Source organism: Pogoniulus pusillus, chromosome 10, assembly GCF_015220805.1.
Source record: "Pogoniulus pusillus isolate bPogPus1 chromosome 10, bPogPus1.pri, whole genome shotgun sequence".
Lineage (NCBI taxonomy): Eukaryota > Metazoa > Chordata > Aves > Piciformes > Lybiidae > Pogoniulus > Pogoniulus pusillus.
In genome coordinates, this window is record NC_087273.1 from 11,546,905 (window position 1) to 11,574,628 (window position 27,724).

The 27,724-nt window shown below is 46.3% G+C and overlaps 1 protein-coding gene and 1 long non-coding RNA gene across 4 annotated transcripts in view; one reads left to right on the forward strand and one right to left on the reverse strand.

The window, feature by feature from the left end:
• Nucleotides 1–25,219, reverse strand: part of NDNF (neuron derived neurotrophic factor) — a 29,067-nt gene extending 3,848 nt beyond the window's left edge. The window contains exons 1-4 of one of the 3 annotated variants that reach the window (XM_064149903.1): nt 25,085–25,219; nt 24,469–24,732; nt 20,844–20,960; nt 81–269 (exon numbers count right to left, since the gene is read on the reverse strand). In XM_064149903.1, coding sequence (XP_064005973.1) covers nt 81–268 — 188 coding nt within the window. In that variant the 5' untranslated portion in view covers nt 269; nt 20,844–20,960; nt 24,469–24,732; nt 25,085–25,219. Of the gene's footprint in view, nt 1–80; nt 270–19,227; nt 19,567–20,843; nt 20,975–24,468; nt 24,733–25,084 lie in introns of those variants that run through there. The other 2 variants (XM_064149905.1, XM_064149902.1) reach the window with 2 other exon arrangements.
• On the forward strand, nt 8,000–17,526 carry LOC135178735 (uncharacterized). The gene is made up of 3 exons (XR_010303717.1): nt 8,000–8,196; nt 16,294–16,421; nt 17,161–17,526. It is a non-coding gene; the product is annotated as an uncharacterized LOC135178735 (long non-coding RNA).
• Nucleotides 25,220–27,724: the final 2,505 nt, after the last annotated feature.

Here is a 27,724-nt window from a genome sequence, read left to right on the forward strand (position 1 = left end):
ATTTCTATTTCAAAACACCCAGCAAAAACCAGCCAGTATCTTCAAAGCACAACCTCCTGACTTGAAGCAGACAGAAATACCTTTTTGGAGTGTCTCGGAAGAGGTAGCTGCTGATTTCAGCTCCATCTGGGATGACCGACGAATCATGGAAAAAAGCCTTGTCCCGGATCTGCATTTGGAAGAGTTCCTCATCTCTGGTAGGCAACTTCTGGGTCATGGAGCTGAGTGGCAGCAGCAGGAGCAGCAACGGGCAGTGCAGCAGGAACATCCTACAGCAATGACAGGGAGCCTCACCTGAGAAGGGCTGCACCACACGGAGCAGCAGGAGCTGCCAGCACTTGTCCCACACCGGTGGGTGAGACTATGGCAAAGCACAGGACTGTTGGTGATTCAGGTAGCTGCAAACTCCCGTGGGCTGATTTACTGCATATCTACAGCTACGCCGCATGCACTTTGTGTTTTGACAGCACCTTCACTGTGCTGCTGCACAAGCCCTAGGAGCACAGACTGTAAGGGCTAAGCTCACATCATCACAGTGATGAGCGTGAGATTTCGCTGTCTCAAACTGTCTCTGAAAGCAAGCCTGCATTCTGGCTGCAAATCTGTATCTCTCCCTGTCACTAACAAACAGCAAAAGCCTTCCAGACACTTTGGTAGAGCTACAGTTTGATGTTTTGCCATAGCAGAAATACTGCTTGCTGGACATGAGGGCTGGAGCAAGCACATAGCAGATGGAGAGTACAACGGCTTCACTTTCTAAGAGATTCTGGTTGGGCTTCCAACAATTCTTTGCAAAGTAAATATTTCCAGTGAAATTGTTCTTTGTAAAAATAGCAAATTAGGAAAACATTGGATATAAACCCACACATATTCAAAGCACACTGGTATTAGCATGCAATTCAGCAGGGTTTAATCCTCAAGCCTGATGGGAATTGCAAAACACAAAAGCAGAGAATCCTTTACAAATTGGGCACAATAATTCATAATCTCAGCCTTTCATTATTATGTCTACAACTAGGTCAGTAATGACTACCCTAACATATACAGTGAGACAAGCTGGAAATCTCCTTTCAGTACAGTAAATGATCTCATATATAATGGCTCTGGTTTGGGGTGGGTGAGTGGGGGGAAACAAAACTCATTTCTGGTAGGAGCATGGCAAGTTTGAATTAGAACAATTTAAATTATAACATCTGTTAAAATTAGAAAAAGAGGTTTAGGCTATTCCCTAAACTGCACTAGTCACTGGCTTTAGGGAGAAGCACAATACAAAGCTGAGCTGCAGGAACAGTTTTTATCTTCTCATTACTTGGCTGACTATGGCTTTTTAAACAAACTTTCTTTCTACCTTTAACATCAGATCCGCTCTTGAATCATAGAGTCATAGACTCAGCCAGGTTGGAAGAGACCTCCAAGATCATCCAGTCCAACCTAGCACCCAGCCCCATCCAGCCAACTAGACCATGGCACTGAGTGCCTCATCCAGTCTTTTCTTGAAGACCTCAAGGGGCAGTGCCTCCACCACCTCCCTGGGCAGCCCATTCCAATGCCAATCACTCTCTCTGGCAACAACTTCCTCCTAACATCCAGCCTATACCTACCCCGGCACAACTTGAGACTGTGTCCCCTTGTTCTATTGCTGGTTGCCTGGGAGAAGAGGCCAACCCCCACCTGGCTACAATGTCCCTTCAGGTAGTTGTAGACTACCTGAAGTTGAGATTGTTTGGAGTCTTTTCCCCTCCATTTGACCTTTCCTTAATATTTTATGTAAAACTGGCAAACAAAGCTCCTTGAGAAGTGGCATGATGTAGTCTAAGCCATAACAAAATTGCTCTTCCCGTTCAAGCACTTCATCAAAGTATCAATAGGCACCCCTCAGCAGCCTTCTCCTTCCCCATCCCATGGCTTCACCTTCCAAAAACCCCAAAGGAATGATGCAGTCTTGGCGTGGCACCCTCTTCCCCAGCCTCTGGGGGCTTTCAGCATGACCCACTCCCACAGCCCCAAAATCCCTACCTGCCCCTTACTGTTCTCCCCTTCACAAAGGCAGGTGGTGAGCAGCTCATCAGTCTCTGTCCCTCCCATCATTACCACATCCCTGCCAAAGCTCACTGTGTGCACCAGCAGCCCTAGTGCAGGAATTTGCTGCCAGTAGCAAAAGCTCTCATCTTTTTTCACCTCCAAGCTCCTGACAAAATCTTCACATATCCCACTGCCCACTGCCTCTAGCTCCCCTTCACTGTGTCCTGCAGTCCATCCTGCTCCCAGCACGGCTAAACAGCCATCCATGTGCAGGACAGCAGATCCCCTGGCACCAGAAAGGCCTGTAGAGGACTAATTTTGTCCTCATATTGTTTCTTCTACCTCTTAACATCACTGCCATTTAATTGCTCCTTCCAGCAATGGTGCAGGTCCCCCCAACTCAGCCCCTTCCCTCTCTTCTCTTCTCTTCCTCATTACCTCAGCGCATTCCTGCTCCTCTTTCTACTATTTTCTCCAATGTGTGCTGTCCAGCTCAGTCCCTGTCCTTTATCTTTCTATTTTCCCATTGAAACAAGTGATGCAAGACAGAAAACATGTTACCAAAGTGTCCATGAGCCACACATGACAGGTTCTAAAAACTCTCACCAGGATGCAGTTTTATCTTCACTTCCTTCCACTCAAGCCTTCCCTCACACTCAGGGCTGCTTCACATTCCTTGGCTTTCTCCCTCCCTGGCCTGCCACACAGTCCTCTTTTTGAAGCCAGATCCTCCCTGTCCTGAGTGGAAAACCATGGGAAAGATGAAAATGAATGCTCAAGGTTCACCTTTTACCTGGCAGAAGTGTCCCTGTGATCATGTCCCTAGCGAGCACGGAGACCACGGAGGAGCTCCATATTCCCTGCAAGCCAACAGCAAACATGCTGGGGACCCCCTGGCCCTACCATCTTGGCACAAAGCCCTGCCTGCGCTGGAGGCACTGAAAGCTGGTTTGCAGTTGGAGAAGGCTGTGCCCTTATGTATTCGGTGATAACTTGGCAACACAGGGCTGTTTGCAAGGCTTGTAATGCTTCATCTGCAGCACTCACAGGTCTCAAATTGTGCCTTCATTGTTTGGGATGTTTTAACAACAGGTTACTGCAGTGGTCTGCCCTACAGAAGGGAAAGGAGTACTTAGAGTTAAATCCTGATTTAGCTTTCACAGAATTTGTCAAAATTCATCCCAGCCAAGACCTGACTCAGCTTTTGATGACAACAGACATATCTCCTCAAATTCAGACAGAAGTGTTGCTACTTATCAGCAAAGTTAACGACATTAGACCTTTTGAAGCAAAGATCCTAAGTCAAAGTACTTGCTGACCTGAGTTGCTCAAGTCAGCAGAACCCTTCTCTCACACAAAGCAGGATGCTTTGTGTGCTTTGTGTGCTCTCACATGCTGTTTATTGATTTTTCAAGTATTATCGTTGGCCAACAGGGAAGAAATTCTTTCCAACTCAATCACAACGGTTAGAGCATGTTGTTTGGTTAGGTAAGAAACTCTGACGCCTCCTGCAGACAGCGTCCTCCATGCGAACCCCTTGCAACTGCAGTCATGGATATTCCCACAGCCAATTCCAGTGCAATGCAACTTCTGTTAAAATAAATAGATTTCAATTATAGGACTACACAGGCTAAGCTTCACTGAAATAATTTTACCAGCTAATTCACTTTTAAAAAGCCTGTAGACAGTGTTTCTGTCCTGTTAACAACTGCGGTGTGGCAACGAGGTACAGATTTGTCTCAGACTTCTTTATCTAATCATGTAAGCATTTTGGCTTAAAAATAACTTCAAAAGACACATCAAAGGTAGTTCTGTGATCCCTGGGCAGGCTGGGCAGGCAGCACCAGCCCATCCAATAGTTTGAAAAGTTGTCAACTGCTACTAAAGTAAGAAAAGTTTTATTATCTTTGTTCCTGTACAAGCAAATAGGATTTGAAGCGTTTTCATTTTCACACAATCTTAGAGACTTAGGATGGGCCAAATTTTCATGCACAACAGTTAGGAAAGTGAGATACCTCATCAGCAAAGAGGCACCCAAAACTCACTCACAGTTTCTGGAACCCATGCTGTCAGTGTCACACCACCCTTTCACACCAGTTAATAAACAGATTTTACTTTCTGCAGCACATTCATTATAATTTGGCAGAGTTTTAGGCTAATTCCTCTATAGTTTAACTCATGCAGAACACCAAGAGGAAAGCAACAAAAAGCACTTATTCCACGGTTCTTTCTGGGCAAGCTCATTGCCGGGCAATGACTTTCTCTGAGAGAGTCCCTCAGCAAATGCACTTGCTAGATGTGAGCATGTGAATTCAGGCTCTCCCACCCAGCCCTCGGAAATCCCCAACAAACAGTTTTCTTGTCTCAATGTGCCACACTCTGAGACAGTTTCATTTGCAGAAGTCAGGTATAGCTGAGACTTATGCACTGCACTGTAAAGCCTTACAAATTGCCTGAAATACATTCTGTGATTTTTTATTCTCCAGACTGTGCCACCTCCTAAATGCCTTTTATTCCCTTTTCTACAAGTTCCTCTTGTTTTCTTTTCTTTTAAACTCTGAGTCAATATTTTATTGATATATTCCTGCTGACTGGAGGGATTTGCCTGCTGTTTATCACTGAATTTAAGAGAGTGCCAAAATAAACAGTCCAAAGTGAAATAATAAGCACCGGTTTCCTTCTCCAGGATTGCAAAAGTGCCCTCTAATGGCCCATCTTTACCTCTCGCTTTTTCCCAAACTCTAAACCGAGCCTTAAACCTGGGTCTTTAGGTAAACCTGCTGCCCTGTCGCCTTAGGCAAGGCTGCTGCTGGCCGTGGCGTAAGGAGCAGGGGCAGAGTGGTGGGTATAGGCAAAGCTGGCACCACTGGTCAAGACACCAACTTTCCCAGCATTGCCAGAGCGAAGGAAAATCCCAGGCAGCAGCCAGGAACACAAAAAGGTAGAAACCCACCACAGCTTGGAGGGTCCAGTATGGCACATGCAGACACCAGCAGCAATAGGCCAGCACAAAAAGCAACACCAGAAAACACCCTTGAGAAAATAATGACTTGTTGTGTGTTCTTCCATTTCTAAAAGAAAGGAGAAAAAAGGCTTATTTTTGCTTTTTTCTCCTCTTTTTCTGTTCACATTTGTCAACTGACCCACTTAAGGCATCCAGGCTGTGAGCAGGGACCATCCAAGGGGTCCCCATCTCCTCCCAGGTAGGGCTGGCTGCTCCCAGCTCACCTTCCAGCTGGATGGGGCCACCCACGTTTTGCCTGCTGGCTCCCAGGACACCCAGCCCCGAGAAAGGCTGAGTGATGTCAGGGCAGCAGCGGTCATACAATCCTAGAATGCTTGGGGTTGGAAGGGACCTCTAAAGGTCATCCAGTTCAACCCCCATGCAGTGAGCAGGGACATCTTCAGCTAGATCAGGTTGCTCAGAGCCATGGTCATGGCAGCTGGCTGGGGTTTCTTTTCCTTTTAAACTGAGAAGCTACAGTCCTGTCCCAGGTGAGTAGCTCCTGGGCTGCACAAACACTCTAGTAGCAACAGCCACACCTTGGAAGAGGTTTACTTAATGAACCTATGTTTACTTAAATAGATCAACAGATGAAAAATGCAGGAGTGGAATATACATTAAACACCTCAACATTTACAACCTTGCCACAGGTTTGTGAGTGGGTTTTTTTATATCAGAAAGTATAAATAAACAAAAGCAGTGGTCTGGCCATTTTATAAATCTGAGCTATGAGCACAGACATGAAAATTATCATTAAATGGGATCACAGATATTATGATGATTACAATTTTCCAGTGATTTCCACTTGGGCAGTGAGCTTTGCCTGACCTTTCCAAATCTCACACATACAAGCCCTCTGTCCAGCCTTTAAGACCTTTGTGTAATGAACTTCATCTATAAAAAAGGCCTGCAAATATTAGGTGAACTGCAATTATAAACAGAAACAGCGAGGATAATGGGATTTGCAACTGGCTTAGGTTCTGAGTCGAGACATCAATTAGCTAGAGCTGCAGCAGCACCTCATGGGCTCTTCCTGCAGGCCATGCAATCAGCAGGGTGGGCACATGCTCAAACAAAGTCAGAAACAGGCGGCCCTGGGGCCTGGTAAAATCACCCCATTTTTGATTTTGCTGATCAAGCCTACAGTATTTTCTCTCTGCCTCAAGCAAGTCATTTTTTTCCATCAAAATATAGCAGTTGCACAGCATGTACCCCACGACATATCAGAGACTCCCTGCCACACAGATCCCACCCAGCAAGCTGAGAATCCATTCTGTTTGGCTGCGTGGGATCAAAGCAGCCACGGCCTCCTGTTTGGGTTTTGCTGTGGGTTTGTTCCACACACAGACACGCACCCACAGGAAGGCTCAAAGCCATCAGGCATACCCAGGCTCTGCAAAAAGGCAGCAAGAGTACTGGATTCACCACCTGCAGTGCCACTACTACTCACAAGTCATCTTCCGCTGCCTTGATCTGTGGAAATCAGTTGCTTTAATTCTCAGCTGTCTGCAGGTCACAGTGACCTGTAAAGGATTTATCATAACAAAACAAAAGAAAAGGTCTGATTTTACTTGAAGTAAATGCATCTGGAATAAATAAACTCTAATGTTTAATTACAGAGAGTGGAAAGAGTACGACTCTAATTTAGTGAGGATAATTTCAAGGCACTGCCTGCCACAGTGCTTTTGTGTTACATTTCTTCTCTTTTATTGTATGGATGGGTAACTTTTTTCCTCCTTATGACCTATTTTTAAATGGGCATGTTGGGGGGGGGTTCATGGTTGTTTACATTACCCATGCTGCATCTCATAAGAAGTCTGTAGATTTACTGATGTGATTTAAATCCAGATTTAGAAATAAAAGGGCACTGTGTGACTTCTTTGACACATTGTAAGAACGCCGCATGTAAAGAGGCTGTGAGCTTTTCCATTATCCACTGCATTGCCAGAGATATTGAACACAAATATATGCACCTCAGCACACAGAGTTATCACCTCTGTCGAGTTTCACAGCACCTCCCAATTCTGATTGTAGTACAATTACTTATTCTTAATGTGCAAACAAGGAAAAAGAATGTCTTGGAAATTCTAGGTATTTACAGGCAACTGCTTGGGTTGTTTGTTTAAGGGGAGACCAGGGGGGAAAAGTGAAGGCTTGCCATTTAATGCTCACTACTCCCTAAAGGATCTGGAAAATGTTTGGTATGCTTTTCATTTGGCTTTGGGGTTGTTTTTTAAAAGCAGCACTCCTGAAAACTTTTGTTGCCTGGTGCCGCCACACAGGGCATGTGAGCCCGGCCAGGAGCTCAGCCTGCACAGCCCGAGTCAGCTGGAGACAAGCACCAGCCCAAAGCCTTTTCCTACAAGAGGACAAGGTGGGGACAAGAAACACAGCCCCCACAGGGGTGTGGGTGTATCGCTGCCTCTGTGGCTTTTAAAGAAGTCCTTCTGGGTAGCAGCGCAGCTGGACTGACGTGGCAGCTCCCGTTGGCAGGACTTGCTGTTACTGGGAAGGCAGGAGCATTTACAGACCTGTAATCCGTGGATTAAAGCTCCCCAAATGCGCATGGACACGATGGACTATAATGGTGCCTTTGAAGCATTTAGGGTCCACCGTGTCAATAATCTGTGGATTAACTGACCGCCTCTTGCAATTCCAATTCAACTCGGATTCTCCTTTGCTGAGGGTATTGTTCTAGCAAAGCAAGTCACAGTAGCATAGAGAAAATACACAAGTATGTGAAAACAAGAAGGCATGAAGAAATAAGGGTACAATTTCACTGAATCTTAATGGCAAAGAACTACAACTTAGGGGAGAGGTTAACTCTAAAGGGGGAACATAAAGTGTGGAGCTGTCTCAAATTAGATATGTTGAAAAGCAAACATACTCAGGGAGATATGGTATCAAAAATCAAATTTAACATGGACTATTTTGTTTCTGAACTGAGCCTTATTTGTTTTTCCACTTTAGTGGAAACAGATTCAACTCTGATTACATCGAAATCGCCATCCTGGAGCTGCTGATAGCTGGATGCTTCGAAAACCATCAGAGCCAGGCAATGCCATTTGGGACCCTCGAGGAAATGCCTCGTAGCTTTTCTTTTGTTTCATCAGAGACCACATACCAGCGCTTCTCTCCTTCACAGCCATCTCAGCCCATGCGACTCAGCGGTGAGTGTCAAAACCAAACAAACACTGAATACCCAGTGCCCTCTGTTACAATGCTCACTTGTTCTCTTGTACTTCTCCTTGCAAGGGGATGGCAGCAACACAGGGAGAGGTGACCTGTTGGAGCACTGGGGTGGCAGCCAGCTGGTGGGGTTCACTCCCCTGTGTTGAGCTCTACTTCCCTTGGCTGCTGCAGCATGGGCTGGCCTGTGTCCTTACCATTGTCCCTGTCCATTCTCTCAGGCCCATACTAAATCCTCAGGTGGCTGGATGTCATTCCTAGAGAGAGCAAGCACCACGGGACAGGTGTCAGACACCCAACTCAGAGAAGGGGGATTTTTCCCATAGTGTCAGCAGGGGTTGAGCCCCAGTAGGATAAATAAGATAAGGCAAAGAAATCTTACTTTGCACAACTCCAGGCCATGTAAGATAAGCAAACCTGAATGCCATGCAGCTGTACCACAAATCTTTCATCACAAGATCTGGAGGTGTTTTATAACAGAGAATAATTACTATCCCCCTGTTACAAGCAATAAAAGTGGGGCAGTGACTTTCCTTGTTCAGGGAAATCCCAATATAATCCCTTCCTTTAATCACAAAACAATAGCCACTTTACTCAGCCAAGTCGTTCTGCCTTCAGCACAGCTCTCTGGGTGTATGTTACTGTCTCTCTGTAATGAATTTCAGCAAGAGGATTAGCAGGGAGGAACATATGAACAATTACAAATTACAACCAACACAAGCACGTTGGTGTTTGGTACAGAGTTCCCTACTGCTTCTCAGGAACACTTCTGAATGGCGTTATGAGACAGTTTCCTTGCAAAAACCCACCAGGGACAGAGATGGCTAAAGTGTCAGGCTATGATAAAGAGCAGAAGCAGAAGTGGGGCCCATACAGCCTACCATCACATCCTCAAACTGCCAGGGCTTACAACTGGAGGTCAGAAAGATCTTTGGAAAGTGCTAAAACATAAACCCAAAGTCATTAAGTGCATTAACTTCCACAGGAGCTAAAGTTGCTTGAGCCACTCTTAGGTCTGGGGAATACTTCTCTCACCTGGCAGCTGACCACAGCCAACGAGGTGTTTGCTAAAGGGGAGAAAACAAGGAGCTGGTGCAGAGCAGGGGGCTGTGGGAGAGGCAGCGACAAGGAAGGGGTGGCAAGTCACCAGTGTAACTCACAAGGCAGGAGCAGAGGAAGCCAAACCTCTGGCGGCTCCAGCAGCAACTGGGAGCTCTGTTTTGTGGAAAGCTGTGCTGTGAGCACGCTGGAATTGCTTATGTGCTTCTTGCTTTCTGCTTTTCAGTAGATGAGTGAAAAACGTGAAACTGCTGACTACTTTGAAACCCTTTTAAGCACAAAGAAGCCAAATACCTCCACTTCCATCAGACAGTTTTCAGCGTCACAACACCACACATACGTAGGATTATAAACCACAACCAGCCCAAGAACATCAATAATCACACCCACTGTCCCACCTCTACACACACAGTTTTCCTGCAACAGCTACTCATTTGCAGCTTTACCATTTCTTCCTTTCTATTGCCTGGAGTTTCTCCATGCTCCAGGCTAACCAGTAACAACCAGCAATGCCTCCAACAGCACAGAAAGTAACACCAGCAGCTCTCCAAAAAGCCCTCTGGCAGCTGGAGGACCAGACAACAGCTATTAGGATGCTCATGCCCAAGGTCTCCCACTCTCAGGGAAGCAACAGCATCCCAGCACTCCTGCCAGGACGGTGTGCACAATGGATTGCTGGGGCTGAGTATATCTTGGAGCAAGGACTCACACAGAAGCTGAGGCAAGCATTCAGCACCAAATGCAACAGTAAGGTTGTATTCAAGGCTTTTTTTCATTCCAGGAATGCTCATAGTTAACTAGATATAGGACAAGAACAAATAGCTATTTATATAAATGGGGGGGGGAAGTTCTGTTTTTTTCTGTCTTTTCCTATATTTTTTTCAATCTAATCCCTGTGTTGCATTTAGTTACACCTGAATCATGTCATCCTGATCCTCAGCAGATTTCAAAGATGCTCCGACTCTTTCTACTGAAGTGAGAGTCTAGCCCATACCACTTGTCACCACAGTAATACAAGTTGTGCTGGGCAGTGATCCCCCAACATTTCCTACTCCTTAATTATAATCAGAATCCAAAATTTCTCTGATTGAACTTACTGTCCAAAATCGGCTTCACTTCTAGTACCTGCCTTCAGTCTTAATGCATGCAAAGGAAACCTTAGGCCCTACAGATCCTTGACAAACTCTCAAGGTGTTCTCTCATAATGATTTGTTACATATTGCAGTAATTTACAGATGTTGTGTCTCATATTCCCTAGTTGGAAAAGGGTTGCTGAAAATATGTAAACATTTGTCAAGTGTTTGAAAATGGAAAGTATCAAATGTAGTGCTGAAGATATTGATATTTACATATTTCTACCAGTGTGCTGGACCTTAGAGCTGGCAGATTTCAGCCACTGTTGCAGCAGCTAAGACTTACCAAGCCCCAGTGTAGATACTGTCCCCCATGCTGATTCCCACCATCTCTAGGAAGCAGCACACACCATTTCTGAGTCACATTACTCACTCTGGTGACTTCTGCAGAGGCTTTGGTGGCTGAGAACACAGTCTGGCCCATCACAAGTGAATCACAGGAAGGACAATCAGCTTCATCACTTCACTGTGTCATTCAGAAAACCACCTCTTTGGCATGCTCACTTCTGCACGCTATGTGAACAGGAATGTGTGGTAGTTTGAGAAAAAGCAGAAATACTCACGCTGGCTAAATTTTGCCTACTCACTCTGCTTTTAAAACGACACAAATTCCTGCAGAGGGCAGCTCGGTAAGTTAATGTAAGTGGTTGATGAGTGACTCTGGATTCCTCAGAGAAGCTGCCTGTGGTCATCTCCCATGGTGCCTGACACTTCCTACCACCTCCAGACAAAATCTGAATTTCTGCTTCTCCCACTGACCTGGACCCATGGATGGAGGCTCCAGCACCCATCTCGAATTCTCCTACTAGTCACTGGGACATATGAACAGCACTGAGCATGCTCTATGCTCGTGAGAAAAGGGGGATCCTTGCAGGAGAAAAGCACCTCTGTGGTGCACAATGGCTCCCGAGGTTAGTCAAGGCTGTGGCAGAAGTAGACAAAAGATTTGGGACAAGCATGGCCAGGCATTGGAGCAGCTATAGACCCATGCAGCACACATGCTCACACTGAGCCACATGCAGAGCACAGCTCACCCAGGATCACTCAACGTCTCCAGGGCCTAGAAGTTGTGTGACAGAGAAAGGATCTATCTTCAAAGAGCAAACCGGTATGTGCCAGGGTAGGTGTAGGCTGGATATTAGGAAGAAGTTCTTCACAGAGAGAGTGATTGGCATTGGAATGGGCTGCCCAGGGAGGTGGTGGAGGCACCGTCCCTGGGGGTCTTCAAAAAAAGACTGGATGAGGCACTTAGTGCCATGGTCTAGTTGATTGGTTAGGGCTGGGTGCTAGGTTGGACTAGATGATCTTGGAGGTCTCTTCCAACCTGGCTGATTCTATGATTCTATGGTGAAGCACAGCCACAGGCAGGCCTACAGTGACAGCTGACACATGCATCTGTTAGGTTACAGGAGAGCAGAAGTTCAACCACAGCTCACCAGTCACAAAGAAGCAGGACAGAATGTGTTTGGGAGCTGCCAGTCTTCAAGATGGCTTCCTAACACTTTCTGAGTTTTCTAAGCATTGGACTTCTACATGATCAGGCTGGAAAGCCTTTCCTGGGTGTGAAAAGATGAGAAGATGGGTGCTCTGAAGGGACGTGCTGCAAGAGCTTCGAACCTGCCAGGGTCAGCTGCAGAGCTGTGTTAAAAGACCTCAAAAACCAGATTATCAAAGGGTCAGCTTCAGCTTCACTCTTCTGCTTGGTCACTGTTTATTTGTGCAGGCTAGCAGGTGAAAGGTTAGTCCTTTATCTGGTTACTGCCAACAAAAGCAGAGGGAACACATACGGGCAGACAGGTCAGACAGTCATGGGTGAGCGAACATCCAAACAACTCCAAAACCTTCAGGCCTTCTTATGGCAACCATACATCCCTGGGTGACAGCAGGGGAAAGAAGTGAGAAGGCAGCAAAAGAAAGAAGGGAAAATAAAGGGATTCCTGTATTCAGAGATGGCTGGAACATGTTAAGGACATTTCTTTTCCCAAAAGCTAAAGATGTGGTGACAGCTGCAGTGTGGGACCTAGCACTGCTTTCTGAGGGGATCCCTTCACTAGCGACTGCAAACAGCTGCAAGATCCTTGGGTGAAAGTTACTGCTAAAGGACAAAAAGTCATTTCAACATCACTGCTCACTGTAAAAGACAACAGCCTCCAAGTTCAAGAAAATGTGTCTGCTTGTTGGTGCTTTGTTCCTTCAAGGCATTCCAGCAGGTCCAAGAGGTTGGGACCAGGGCCGAGTGAGGAGCTCTGCCCACAGGGTTGATGTCTCTGTGTCCCACTTCACTCTCCACGTGGACATTTTGCCAAGGGCTACAAGTTAAGGTCTGCTCAGACCCCAGCTGATCAAAATTCCACAGAGCCTGCAGTGCTGAGTGGGGACAACCATGAGTCTAGCAAGCAAAAGGCTGACCCAGAAGCACTTCTGGGCCTTCTGGAAGAACATCTTGCTGACACATAGAAATCTTGCCTTTTTTTTTTTTTGAGTTAAAGCCCTAACTGCCTGAAGTTTCTTATAAGCACCTTGCAACTCCTTCTTCTTAAATGAGCAGGAATTAGAACACATTGTCAACGAACCTGGCACATTTCTTTCCTTGAGCCTGCCGCCCTGCTACCACACACTTACAAAAGATGTCTCATATTCTTGTTTTAATACACATTCTTCATTTAAATGTTAAAGTAAGCTAGACTTGCTCACACGATCTGAAAGGGTCTTAAAACCTACTTATTTTTCCTTTATTTTTTTTAAAACTATTGTACTGTAACAGGATTATAAAAGTTTTAATTGACTGACTTGAAATCTTCCTTGCAAAATTGTAACTTCAATACCCCCTGGGACCATTAGGGTTTTATTCATTATTTCTTATTACTGAAAAATCATTTTTAGAGAGCCCCCAGGGTCTTCCCCAAATAAGAATAAGATCCTGTTAGTCCTACAAATCATACTCAAGTAATTCTTTCCCAGGAGGAAAATTCTGTGGGGAATTAAATGCAGATTTAGCAGCCAAAAGAAGAGAAATAATGGGGACTAGAATTTGTTAACACTGTGCACTGATGTTTTCCTTTGCATCCAGAGACCAGCTGACAGCTCTGAGACACTTGGCTTTCCCACATCACCATCATCCTGATCTGTAAACTGATTAATTTGCATCAGGTTTCTGGATTTCAAACTGCCGAGGCACATTTAGACTGTTTGACTACAAACAAATTAGCTGCAAATCTGCTGCACCTAAACAAAGTAGCAAGAAAGAGAGAGATATCATTTCTTCACCATGTCCTTGTTGCTTTGTCAAAAACACTTCCCCTGTTTAATAATCCCTGCAGACACGTGTGAGGAACCTGCCATCCCACCTCCCCACCAGCCTTTGCAGCAGGACTGGCAGCTGGCCTAGCACTGCTCTATTTTGGTACTGATCAAGTTAAAAGTGAAAAAGATTAAAAGCACATTTTCCTCACATCCTAATAAAGTTTCGACCCCTTTAAAGTTACTTTTTCCTTAAATAAAAAGCAATACATTCAATTAGGTGAACAATGCTTCCCTCCCCCCGTAAATCACAGGGGAAGTGTTAGCCTCGGTGGTGTGTCACGTTGTGAGCGTGCGAGGGTCACGCTGGAGGGGCACTCATATCCGGACCCGAGGAGGGGGGAACGAAGTAAGAAAGATAAATTATTGCCTTTTGTTTTTCAGATTTCCAGGTGCTTGCACTAAGTACCCACTGCTCCTTATCTCAGCTGTCACACAAGCAACAAACATCTTTGCAGCTACTGAATGTAATTACTTTCAAAACAGAGCGATCCCAAGTCAGGCCAAAACCTCAACAGCCCCACGTGTTCCTGAGCAATCCGTGAGAAACGCTGAAAATGCTGTAGCCAGCTGAGCACTCACCCCTGCCTGGGTGGAAGGACACAGCCCACCGAAGGATGCTCGGTGCAGGGCTCGCCTACGTCCTTCTGGTTACCGAGGCACGTTTTTGTTTATCGAAGCAGATGCAGACCAGAAGCTAGGTTCTCAGACCACTCCTGCTGCTGATTACTCCAGCAGCATTTAAACCCCATCCTGTAAAATGTCCCCCAGCAGGTCACCACATTTGCAGTGAAGCTATAGTATCATCTATCTCGCACATCAACTGGAAGAGGCAACACTTTGCCTGCTTCTGACGTGTCCCACACGACCAACATGCTCCCCAGGGTACAATCAAAGCCATCTTAGGCAGTCACAAGACTCTGGTCTGGTTCCTGTTACAGCTCTGTGGTCACATTTATCGCTCTCCTGTTCAGTGGGTGTCCTTGCATACTGCAAATTAGAAAATTAATTCTGAAAGGACAAACGTCTTATTCTTATTTACTCCCTCCTTCTTCATTTGTTTCCAGCTTTAAGCACATTCTCCTGGAGTTATGATTTATTACCCTGACCTACTTCCCAATTTAAGGGCAAATACTTCCTCTCCTAATGACATCTTGTTGAAGTTTCCAAACATACCATCTCCTCGGCCTTCAAAGCTCCTTCCATCCATCCATTAGCGTTAGGCTTATCTCAGTCATTTTCTCAGGCAGAACCTAGCCCTGCCTGATCTAACCAAGACTGCTGTCGAAGCAGCAGAGTATTCTCAGTCACGATGGAAAACAAAGAGCGGGGAACGTGGATTCCGTACTCTGCCTTTTCTCCAAGGCAATGCTCATGCACTGCACTGCACTGCTTGCTATTTACCAGGCAAGCTCAAGCAATACCTCAGCCCCTTCCCAGTGGTCTTACCTAAGATATTCTCTATCCCTTAATTCTGATGTGTTCTCCTTTCACTCCTGCCTGTACAGTGACATCAAAATACAGAGCTCAACAGCGTTTGGGTTCTCCCTAAGCAAGGTAAACATTAGTCTTATGGGCAATCTATACACTCCCACACAAGCTTCTATTCCAAAGACATATTGATATATAATGAGTTGAGGTTATCACCCTCAGCTCTGGGCATTCCCACCAGCATGTACACCCTTTGTAAGGGGTGGTAAACTTGTTTTCTGACATGGTGAAGGAGGCTTTTCCCCTTCTCTCCTTAAGCCAGTCCTACCCTTCTCTGCAGCATTTTATCATCAAACAGAAAAAGAAAGCAGAAGTCGATCCATTATTTTAACTGGCTAACAGTGGTTGAACAGGTAGCCCAGTGCAGCTATACAGTCTTCCACACTAATAACATCAGGCCCCTCGCATGCACTGAACAAGGAACGTGCAGTTTTCATTAGACTGCCCTTAACGCAGAAAACGTGCACGTTCGGCGAGGCCGAATAAAAACTGCCATTGCTGCTGTGTCCATCGCTACAGATAAGTACATCTGCCTCCTGCAAGAGCAAGCCAGGGGCTGAAAAGATAAAACACCCACTTAGGAAAGGAAAATAAAACCAGCGCTAGAGAGATGTGAGACATAGGAGGACGACTGAAACAGCCCCTTGCAAATAGTGAAGTAATGGGCTTAGAGTTTTATTATTCATATAAAGTGTAGTGACTTCAAAATGAACGTGAAGCCAAACAAGCGTTGTGATCCCACTAAAATCTGTGCTGTAACTGTAGCCAGTACCCAGATGTTCTGTGGTAAAATCTGCCTCTTTGCTGCATAAAAGCACCACGTACCCTGACGTACAGTCCTGGCTTGCCTTTATCCAAACCTACTTAGATTCTGGATTATTTTTCTAGCAATCTTTTAAACTGCCATGGGAAGCATAAAAGGTGGTCTCCTACAAGACCTCTTGGTACCAGCTCGAAAACAGCCATTTGCAGAGATAAATCAGGATTTCTCTTTAATAAACTGTTTATTACCAGCCTTTCGGAACATAAATTATAGAAGGAAAAGCAGGGTCTGAGTTTAATAAACATCTCATCTTTTTATATATTTTAAAGCAGAAGACTCTGGCACACTTCAGAGTGAAACGTCCAGCAAACAGGCTCCATCCACCCCTACTGAAGCCATGGAATGAGGGGCGGAAGGCCACCACATAGCTAGAAACTGGAAACCACATTACACAGCCAAGGTAAGCCCCTGCTCCCCTGGCACCATTAACCCACCCATCACTAGCTTTGCTCTCAGGGCACCTCCAGAAAGGGGTTTTATCCTTTCATATTCTAGACAATTCTAAAGTGAACAAGTCTTAGGTGGGCAAACCTTCAAAGGAAGACAAAGCAGACTTGAAGGCTTCTGCCTCTACATACAGTTTTGGCATACGAGCTCAGGACACTTTGGGTCAGCCTGGGATCTTATTGTGCTGGCCGGGTGCTGAAGGAGGCCCAGGGCTCCAATAAGCAGGTTATGGTACAAGCGGAGTCCTGGCACCAGACCCTGCCTGTGCCACCGCGTCCCCAGCCCAGCTCAGGAAGAGAGGCATGCTGGGAAAACCACAGCAGATGAGCTGGAGCTGCGTGCCGGGAGCTTTAAACATCGGATGAACGCCGGCTATGTGGCGAAGGCATTTGAGCCGAACAGGGAAGGCAACATAGGCGCTACGTGATTTTGAACAGCTTGCTTGACAGTTTGCACCATATTGTATTTATAAACATTGGGGAAACCGAAATGCTTCTCCTTGGTATTTCCGAAGCAGACATCCACAACAACAGCACAGGCGCGCAGGCGATCCTACGCAGCTCTGCCTCACCTCCGTGACAACCTTCTTCTAATTAAAAAAAGGGGGCCCTACTAACCTCTGAGGGCTCAGCATCCCACATGGCCTTCGAATCCCCTCCTAACTCATGCATCTGATCTATGAACTTCCCCAGGAGTGTGAAGTAACCTGCTGGAGGATGACGGCAGCAGCACGTCACGCATGTGCCACCACCAGCCAAGGAACAGCTGGCTCTACTCACACAGCACAGTCCCTGGGTGAGTGCAGGACACGGGCGTTGTGTCACCTCGCTGGAGGGGCTGCGGTGACACGCACAGCACCCAGATGCCACAGCAGTATAATCAATGGGCTTTCTGTCCGGGCTGTGCAGTATCAAGGACAGTACGATGCACCCACAGTCCTCACAACAGAAATGTGACGTGGCTGAGGGCATTTTTCAGACGTATTATAAAGTTCTTTGCAATTAAGAGGGGCTCATTATCTGCTGATACTCAAAGTGCAGAAGGAAGCAGACATCATTCTCCTCACAGGATAAAACACAGCCATGGGACTCAAAATACATCCATGCAGTACTAACACACAGTGCACTTTTCTGCTTCATCACATATTTTAATGGTTCAACTAGAACACAGAAATCTTTCAACATTTTAAGAAGTGCTCTCCTCCTCCAAATACTAACAAGTTTCACATTCTAGCCATTACTCTAAGTACTCACAGAGACTTTCAGTGGTACTAGAAAATTTACCTGGGCAGCTCTCCTCTTGCAGGTATGTAGCTTGCTATAAGGTAGGAGAGCGAGGCCAGGAGGATGAGGCATTCCTGACAAGAAGCAATCCAAAATGCCATTCCTAAAATAGCTAAGAATCTGCAGCTTTCCAAGTAAGCTGAACAGAATCACTAAGTTTTTCTCGGCCAAGGGTGCTGACGATGTCTAACACCAAGCACTGTTTTTACAGAAACCAGGTTATGGCCAAGCCAGCACTCCTAAGCCAGGGTCACCAGCCTATAAATCACCCACCACCAGTTGCCTAGGGAAGAATTCACCCTCGGATTGCTCTCTTCCAATTTTACACAGATACAACTCCACCAGCTCAACCAAGGTGCAACTAGGCTAAAAAGCCATCGTAAGACAGTGCTGGATAAGGCTGCCAATGTAGCCTAACTGTAGGATGCTCCGATGGAGAGACGGTACCACACTTGTATCTGGTCACAAACAGCTATCTGGGGCCAGGGAGTTCAGTGGATTTATGCTGGGAACCTTGCCTCCTGCAGCTCTGTCAGACTGTGACAGTGATGCTGTCTAAATGCTCTAATTAAAGATTGCAACTAGATGCTAACCAGATCCTTTGGTAGGGAGGGAAGGTGCAAGGGAGCCTGTAAGCTTCACAACCCGCTCTCTGAAACCAACCTCACAAGGACTGCCTCATTAAGGTAGGTGCCCACCGAGTCAATTTCCAGAGCTGCCCTGGGCAGCACTGACACAGACCAGATCACGCTCATCTCGGGCTCCAGTGTGAGACAAGCAGGGCACGTTACCACTCAACTGTTAAATACATCCAGAACAGACTGCCCAGAGAACCGCTGCTTTTCAATAATCTGTATTGGCCCTTAACTGTGAAGGTTTAAATACATAAAAGTTGTATCTGCAAGTGATTAAACCAGGATTTCCAGCCATTGTCTCTGCACTGTAGAAATAAAAGCACCACCCGAGCAGCACATAGCAAATCTCGGCAAACGCATCCCACCACTGAGTTTTCCATGTTTTTTTTTTGGTAGCCACTTTTTTCTCTTTCCCCACAAGTGAAGAAAAAAAAAGATAATTCAGAACGTCTGATGCTGGTGAAGAGACACTGCCGGCCCGGCACACAGGCGCGCTGGGGGGCGAGCCGGGGCTCCTGGCGGCAGCCCGGGCTGCGGGGCACCGGGCGCGGCGGACTGAGAGAGGGCAAAAAGGGGGAGAAAAAGCTTCGAACCTCAAAAGAGAAGCGAGGAGGATCTGAGACACCGAGGTCCTGCCAGCAGCATCCTGCGAACAGGGCGCCGGAGCGGTGCAAGGGCTCGGCGCTGCGGCCGGAGCGATCGCGGCGGGGTAGCCGCGGGGTGCGGTGCGTCCCCAGCCCCGCTTCGGCCGAGGGTTTGCTTGGGGCCGGATAAGGGGCACCGCGTCTAGAACCCGCCACCCCGACAGGGCTGCCCCGCTCCCCCGGTGCCGGTGCCTTACCTTGCCGCGTCCCGTCCCATCCTGTCCAGTCGCTCCCGCGGAGGGAGGGGTTGTTGTTTGGGTTAAGGGGGGGCGGGTGTTTACCTAACCCCCGGCTTCGACAAGGACAGGCTGCAACAGGGACTGTCACGCACGTCCCTTCGCGCTTTATAGCCCCTTCCCCTCCCCACCCCTCCCTGAGGGGGTGAGGGGGGAAAAAGGAGGAAAAAGCAATTTAAAAAAAAAACAGGGCGAAAAGGAGCCGGGAGCCCCCCCGGGGCACTCGCCGCCGCCTGGGGTGAGGGCACGGCCACCCGGGAGAAGCGGCGGGGGACGGCTGAGCGCCAGGAAAAGTTTGCAGGAGGAGTGCGGAGCGGCGCGGAGGGGCGGCGCGGAGCGGCGGCGCGCCTCGCTGCAGCCGGCGGGGCGGGCGGGCAGAGGTGCCCCGCGGGCGCAGCCGCCCCGCCCCGCCACCGCGCAGCTCCGCGGAGGGGAGGGACAGCGGGGCGGGGGAGCCCCGATTTGGCGGTCCCTGGGGGGTCCTCCCACCGCGGCAGAGCCGCGCAGGGCAGCGGCTTTGTGCCGCGCTGGGTTTCGCTGCGAGGAGCTACTCAACATCCATCTTGGAAGTGTGATCCTGCCTGGAAGTCGGGACGGGGTGACTCGGGGAGACACTGAAAGAGGCGCTGGGCAGCGCTCCTCGCTTACCCTTCTCACGCAGCTGCTGCTTGAAGATTTGAGGGAACGCTGCTGTACATCCCAACAGCGATGGGCGCGGGAGAAAAGGGATTTCTGAAACCCGCCTGCAATTTCGCAGAGGGGTCTCGGAGCTGCATATGCGACCTCTCACCCTCTCCCTCGTCACCTTTTGATCACGGGCAGCTTTCAGGCTCGAGGACCGAGAGAGCTTGTTCTTACCATAATCTGGGAGCTGAAACGAAAAGGCAGAAGGAAGTACCCTCTGCCATTTAAGAACAGACTCCTCTCTTTTTTTTCTTTTTGGCGCATCAGCTGTAAAACCATCAAGTGCTACACAAACGTTAAAGAAGTTATCACCACTAGCAGCTGATGGGTAATTTCCCTGAAGGTGATTATTCCTTCCCTACTACTACAACAGATTTGGGAAGCAAAAATTAAAAGCTTTTTTTCTTTTTACTCCCCCCCCCCCCCCCCCCCCCCCCCCCCCTTTTTTTTTTTATTTTTGCAGGGCTGCCGAGCAAATCTAGCAGCAAAGCCTCAGGGGGGGGACGCAAACAGTCATATTCTGTAGGGTGATGATACGCTCCACTCTGTGAAGACACAAGCCCCAAAAGAGCTCCGGCCTTCAAGGACCTCTGCTAATTGCCGTTAGTTACTGCCACTTACCTCTGCTCTTGTTAGCTTGCAGGAGCAGCCGGGTTGCTCGTTGTGAGCCAGCCAGTACTGCCCGCGGCTCTGCTCAGAAACATGAGTTCACCAGAAGAAACCCCGGATTAAGGAAAAGAGCCCCATGGGAGCTCCCCTCCAGTTACCCTTGCTTTCATGTCCCTATTTTTAGATATTTCACAACTATATTTATAATTTTCAAATAGGTTTGAGGGTAGGAGTTTGGGGAGGGGAGGAAAGACACACACAGACGTTTAAGAAGCTTGAAATACCTGGTATTCACACACAGAATCCCGACTCCTTCCTTCCTTCCTAGAGGATCGTTTGCCTCCAACTGCAACACTTCGGTTAAAAAAACACTCCAGCAAACTACACGTGCTCCTCTTCTGCTGCAGAAGATACAGAGATTCAGTCATCCAGAAACGGGAGAGTCTGACTAAATAAGAAAGTCAACGTTAGAAAAGGAAACTCCGTGTGTTCTGATTGTTCTCCCCAAGTGTCTGGGTCATGCAGGAGAGGGACGTGCTCAGGTGAGGGCAGGCAGCTACCTTCGAGTACGACTGGTGGCACAACAGTGTTCTGTAAAGCCTGCACAAATGGCTGGCTCTGGTTTGAGGTCATTAGAGGTAAAATATTGCTACCCAGCCAAAGAGCTCTTGAGACTCTGCCTCACACACAGGCAAACAGATTATTTTTAACCCAAGGACAGTTTTAGTGCTATTGTTCTTAGAGGGTATTACTGTTTGTGATTTCAGGGGAAGCAAGATGACATCCCCAGGATATTATTTACTGAGGCATGTGAATACCCACTCACTGCCTACAGATAACTCTTTTTTGGATGCTGGCAGTTTTGCTTCTATCACAGCTGTAAATCTCTGTCATGATTTAAAGCACAGCACAGAGGGACTCCCAGACAGAGAAGCAGTTAAAACACTCACTGAGATTCGCCCTTCTCAGCATGTACACAATACAAAAATATCAAACCTGGCTATGGAAGGGGGACTTAGAATGAAATGATGAAAAGTTACGTGGATGCCTGGGAGCTGATTAAATGGAGATGAAACAATGAAAGCCCAAAGTATGGAAAATTCCTTTCAATCCATTTAACTGTCCCAGGTACTATCCCAGCACCTGGGAAATTGATACTGGAATTCTGCTCCCTGAATCCAGAGGGGATTCCTGTTTGTACAACTGTTACAGGAAGAGGTACCAGCCATGGCAGTGTACAGAAGTCTTTGACTGTAAAATGATGGGTTTATGCTGATGTGGGAAAACTGAGAAAGAGGGGGAAGATCTACAAACCTCTAAATGACTTGGCTCTGCACACTCATCTTCTTGTTTTGCCTTCTCAAAGGCTACTAGGGAACTGAGTTTCACCATCAAAAATGGGCATCCTAAATAGTGCTGAGATCCAAATCACTCCTTCTCATGCAGTTGCAACCTTTGTAGCTGTGGATCATTTACTTGGGGACTGAGACTGGTTTGACTTAAGTGAACACATATCAAAAATTTGGAGCATCTGTAATTGGATCACCAAGGCCACTGAGAACTGCCTGGATAACAGTTGTGCTCTTCATAGTTTCACTACGCTGGGAGACCCTGCTGGAGTGGATGGAGAGGTGCTACCAGCAAACAAGATGCATGTTATGTACTACAGAGAAAAAGGGGAGGAAATGTTTAATAAGCTCTCCGGCTTAATAAATCTTTCAGAAACAAAAATGGAAATGGGCAACTGGATATTCTAGCAGGAGAGAAAAGAGGGATAATTCATCATATAAATAATTCATGGCAAATTTCAGCACCCCATGCTGCAGCACATTTGGTATGGAGGACAGATGACACTATGTGTGCTTGCATGTCTGCTGCTTAATTGCGTGTATATATAATCGTTTTCAGCACAGTTATGAGGTTCTCATTGTGATGCAGAGCTGAAGAGCTGTTATCAGTAATCTATCGATTAACATGAGTTGCTAGGGAAAGGGTCTCATTTATTAACCTCAGAAACTGAGATGCTAAATCAGATTTCTCAATCAATTATGCCTCATAGCCCATGATGGGTTTTAGTCATGCAGCATCACACAGTGCTCACTCTCTCAGAAGAGGGCTGGGGTGGGCAGCAGAGGCCTCCAGAGGGTTCTTGGAAGCATCTGGCTCTATAGTTGCTGCTGCTTTCCCCAGCAGAGCAACACACAGATGCCCAGGTGGAGGCTGAGCAGCAACAGCTTGCAGGTAAGTGATAACACCAAAACCATTTGGTGTAAGCAGAAAGGCGAAGCTCCACCTTTCAGCAGATTTCAGCTCTGATGTTGCTTACTGGGTTTTGCTTGCCTGAGGCAGAGCCACAGGTTTCATCTGATTAAGAGGTCAACTTTCTCTTCTCCCCATTAGGCAGAAAGTTAGTGCTGCTTAAAGCACAGAGGTGAGGACCTTCCAGGGCTGGGCAAAGCAGGACCCTATAAGAATATCTTCCCCCGGTGTGCTACTATTTCAAGCACAGCCCGGGCAGACAGGCAAGAAGCAGCACGCCACCACCCAAAACCTGCAGCCTTCCCCACTGCAAAAGCAGCAGCTGGGCAGTGTGCAAATCCTGCAAGAGCTCTACCAGCTCCCTTTTCACCTCTGTTTTAGTTTCTTGTTTTAATAAGAGATGTTTTCTTTACCATATCTCGAGAAAAATCAAAAGCATGTGCAGCAGCTGGCATGCAGCTTGTGATTTAGGTCAGTATTTCTCCTTAAAAGTGCTGGTGGGAGAAGGACAAAACAAGACACCTCAGCAGCAGATTCTGGTTAATACACTTTCGTGACACCCTGTTACATGCCCTCCAGGCTTTACCCAGCTGCAGTGTAAAGGGACACATTGCCAGTGACCCCAAGAAATGACACATTTAGGCTGCCCTTAACTCATTACTTGCCTATTTTATCCAATTACATTTTATTTATTAAGCTAATCTTTAAAATCTTGTGGTGTTGACTGGTTTACACCTCCAGTACATTGTTTTTAATCCTACTGTTTTATGAACCAATGAACAAGACTTTTTGTTCCATCATCACGAAAATCAAATCCAAGTTGAAAATACAGTCCTACTGAATCCAGGAGCCAGCACTGGCATTTCCCATGTCACCACTGGAAAGCACCTGCTGTGAGACACTGCTGTAGCACTTGTTTTATTTTATCTAACTTGATATAATACTATAAAATCAGATTAAAGATGAATGATTTCACTGTAATATCCCAAATCTGCATGTGAAAAGTAACAGGCAGAGCTCTCACGCTCCAAGCATTATTTCTTAATCACAACTTTATTCTACCGAGAAATGAAAAGTGATTTCACGTCATTTAAATAATCTAATCTACTTTCCAGATAGAACTGTTAACTATCCATTGATTTCATCTCAAGTGCTCAACAGACTCCTTAAACTGATGCAAAATATCTATTCCTCTAATTAAAACAAATGAATTTAATAAAGGAGAAGGGGATGATAATTAGATGTGTAATGAAGTACAGGCTACTTTGATCTAGAACACACACTCTAATTCTTGTGTGACTAGGTGCTCCCACAGACACAGCCCAGACCTAAGTCCTTGTTATATTCCTGTCTTCAAAGAAGAATTGTTCAGACATGTCACTGCAAAGTGTTTATTCATGTCACTCTTTCGATCACTCACACAATGGAGTGAGAAATTCTTTCCTTGGAAACAAGAATCAGCTGTTCAAAGTTTAAAACCAAACACTAACCTTTTTCTCTAGAATTAACGTTTCTCATGTCCCACACTTCAGCTATACAGACAGCTTATGCACTCACATGGCCAAACAGAACACTCTGCTCCTCATAAAACTTCACTGCAAAAGCAATACTTGCAATTAAGGCCAATTTGAGGACTGTGGAAGTACTTACCTGTGAAACACAAAAGATGGCAGCTTACATGGCAGAAAATTAGAACAAGTTTGAAGAACAAATTTTTGGGTTTATCTGATGACAACGGAGAAGGATTTGCCTTCACATCAGGCAAGCAAGGGGAGTCTGTAGTGTCCTAATTCCTTCCAGGCCACTGGAAAAAGCACAGCATCAACCTCCTCCTTAATCTCTTCTTCTTCTTCCCTTAAGGTGAAGATCAGCTTTTGATATCCTCAGCTCCCACTTTCAAACTGTGACTTCTTCCTTTTTGGTTAACCAACAAGAAGAAGAAGAAAAAAAAATTACAAACTCTGCAGAAACACCCACATCACCCTTATGACATCATCCTTCCCTCAGGATTTGCCCATAAGATCCTTAGGTGAGTGTAACATGAAGATGCTCAGAATTCTTAGCATTTTTGTACAGTGAGGGCACATGAGGTTGCTGTGTGCAGCAGGCATGGTGCTCTCGTGATCAAATACCCCCAAGACAGCCTTGCCCCATGTTACTGTGTGTATTTAGCCAGAGACATGCACAATTCCTAGGAAATCAGAATATGCAAATTTACTTAATAGACAGAAAACACTGAGCAAAAGGGAGATTATCAGTCACTGACCAGATGACTTTTGCTGGGAGAATCCAAAATATATCAAGGCTAAGATTTGATTCCTCATAATTGCTGATAAGGGCCAAGAAGGAAATTAACTCTTCTCCTTCCTCCTCTGAGGTGTTCCAGGTTACAACTTTTTCCATTATCAATGCCTGCACTACAGGCTGTAACAACACAAGAAGAGGTTACATTAAGCATGGTGCAATGTCTAGCTATTGTAATTCTATAGCTAGCTGCCACACAGCACTTCAAGCATACAGCCAGCTCCAGCAACTCCATATGCTCCTTTCTTCTCATCCAAGCATGCCCAATACCACACAGCCATGTCTTGTGTGCTGGCAGTCACTTACCCAGAGCACAGCTCCGGGTAACAACACTTGGAGTGGGCTGGCAAGCTATAAAATGATCCTTCTAAAGGCACTATTGAAGGGAAGCTCATCCTACATGATTTAGAATAAAAGTTTATCTGTTTGTCATCTCAAAAGCCCAGAAATCCCATGGCATCAGGCAGTAGGTCTGCTTCACGTCTGCAACTAGTGGCCACTTGATATGAACATGCTATTTGGTGTCTGGTGCACCTTAAAATAAATCCAATAGCAAGTAAGTGAAATTCAGCTTTATATCACACACCCACCCCACCCCCCCCCCCCCGTGCCTTCAGGAAGGCTTTGGTGCGTTATGGAGAATGGAGATGGGCTGCAATGACTCACTCGGCTGTCTCCTTAGAAGATCAAATTAGTAATATCCATTCATTTTGCTTTTGAGGGAGAACATGGCCCATTACTGCTTCACACTGCATGGAGCAGGGGCCAAATCTCATCGGTGCTTGTACCACCCATGTTGAAGATATGCTTAATGTCCTCATAGCTGGAGTGTTTACATTGCTCTGTGATGTATTAGTGTAGCTGTTTGATTACATGAATAATAAATGTGCCTCTTAAAATGTGGTTTTAAAAGCTTTTGAGGCACAAATCTGAGAGGTGACATGCATACCAAACTAGTGCTGTCCTGGTGGCAATGGAATGTGGCTGCACCTCTGAATTAATGGATTATGTCTTTCAGAAAACTTCACAATGGCACTCTCAATTCCGCTTTCCTTGCCACACTCCACAGTTTTATTCGCTGTCTTTTAGGTAAATAAGTTCAAAGATGAATACTCTTCCTTCTCACACCCCAATCCTACTTTTTTTTCCCCTGTGCCATTAAGCAAGTTTGCCAATACTTTGATTTTATATGGGTTTAATGGCTAATGGGTGTAATTACTATAGTTAAATATGAGAATCATACTAAAGGACAGAAAGATTGGAGGGAGACTGCTTAAACAGTTCTGCAAAACAAGTCAGCCCCAGGAACAGGAAAACATCTACAAAAGCTCCGAGCACTTCTAGGCACAGAAGTACATTTCCTTCCTTGCCTCCTTAGCATCCAAAGCGTGCTGTTAAACTCAAGCGCTTGGCAAGCCCGCAGCTGAAACAATCCCAGCAAAAAACATGTCTATGTCCCAGTCCCTCAGCTTCTGCCGCAGCCTGCTGGAGCTTTATCCCTCAAACACGAGCTCCATCTGGTGGACTTTCCCAGAACGTCGAAGTATCCATCCAGCCCTGCCGGGGCCAAGTTCAGGTGCACAGTGACACATGGGAATTTCAGCCATAACTAACTTCCAGGGTTTCATTTTGGTCCCAGCAACAAGAATTGACAGGACTGGCTGTCAAGTGTCAGCACTTTGACAGAGCTGGTCTTGCTTTGCTCACCCTGACTACTTGTTCAAAGGACAACAAACCAGAAACTCCCCCTGCCCAGCTGTTCAACTCTCACAAAGGAAAGCCCTAACTAGCTTTGTGTCAGAGGGAGTATCTGACTTTCTGTGCCCTGAAAATAACCTATGGATTTCTTTTAAATGCATTTTCTCACGTTAAGCCTTACAACATTCTTATGCAACCAATATCAAGGTATTTACTGATGGGAGACCACAAGACACAGGGAGACTGCTTCAGCTTCCTGAAGAGAAGCACCTCTGAGACACCTGTGGAGGTGCTATCTGCCATAGTTCTACAGTTGTCCATAATGAAGGGTGTAAGCTTCTTATTGCCCAGTACCATATCTCCAGAGGTTTTGGATATCCAGGGGCATCTCAAATAGCACGAGGAGACTGTCTTTAGGCCACAAACTGAGCCATGTGAGAATTTTATCTGCTTAATCCCAAAACACCTTCTCCAGCTACTGCATCTGGCTGCACTGGCAGGAGACAGCAGAGCTCAGGAACAATAAAGTTCCCAAGTTTGCACTTTAGGATGCTATTGTAGTTTTCAGTCCTCTCTTATTAACCACTGAATCCCACTAAAGATATTTTGCTGAGTTTAAGTAAGACAACTGGTTCAAAGATCCATAACTGCTTCCTACCTCAAGGAAACAATGATAGGCCAATGAAGAAGATTAAAAGTTAATTGTAATAAACTGTGTCGGCCAGGAGAGGAAAATTTAAAACCTCACAGGATTCAAATAATCTAGAACACAATTATGCAAAGTTTAAAACTCAACACGAGGAATTTGTCTCTGACTAAAGAATACAGAATGTGGGAATGCATGGGACTTGCCTGCCTTTTGAAGCACTCACTCTGCTGTCTCTGGTGGATGGGCAGGGCAGCA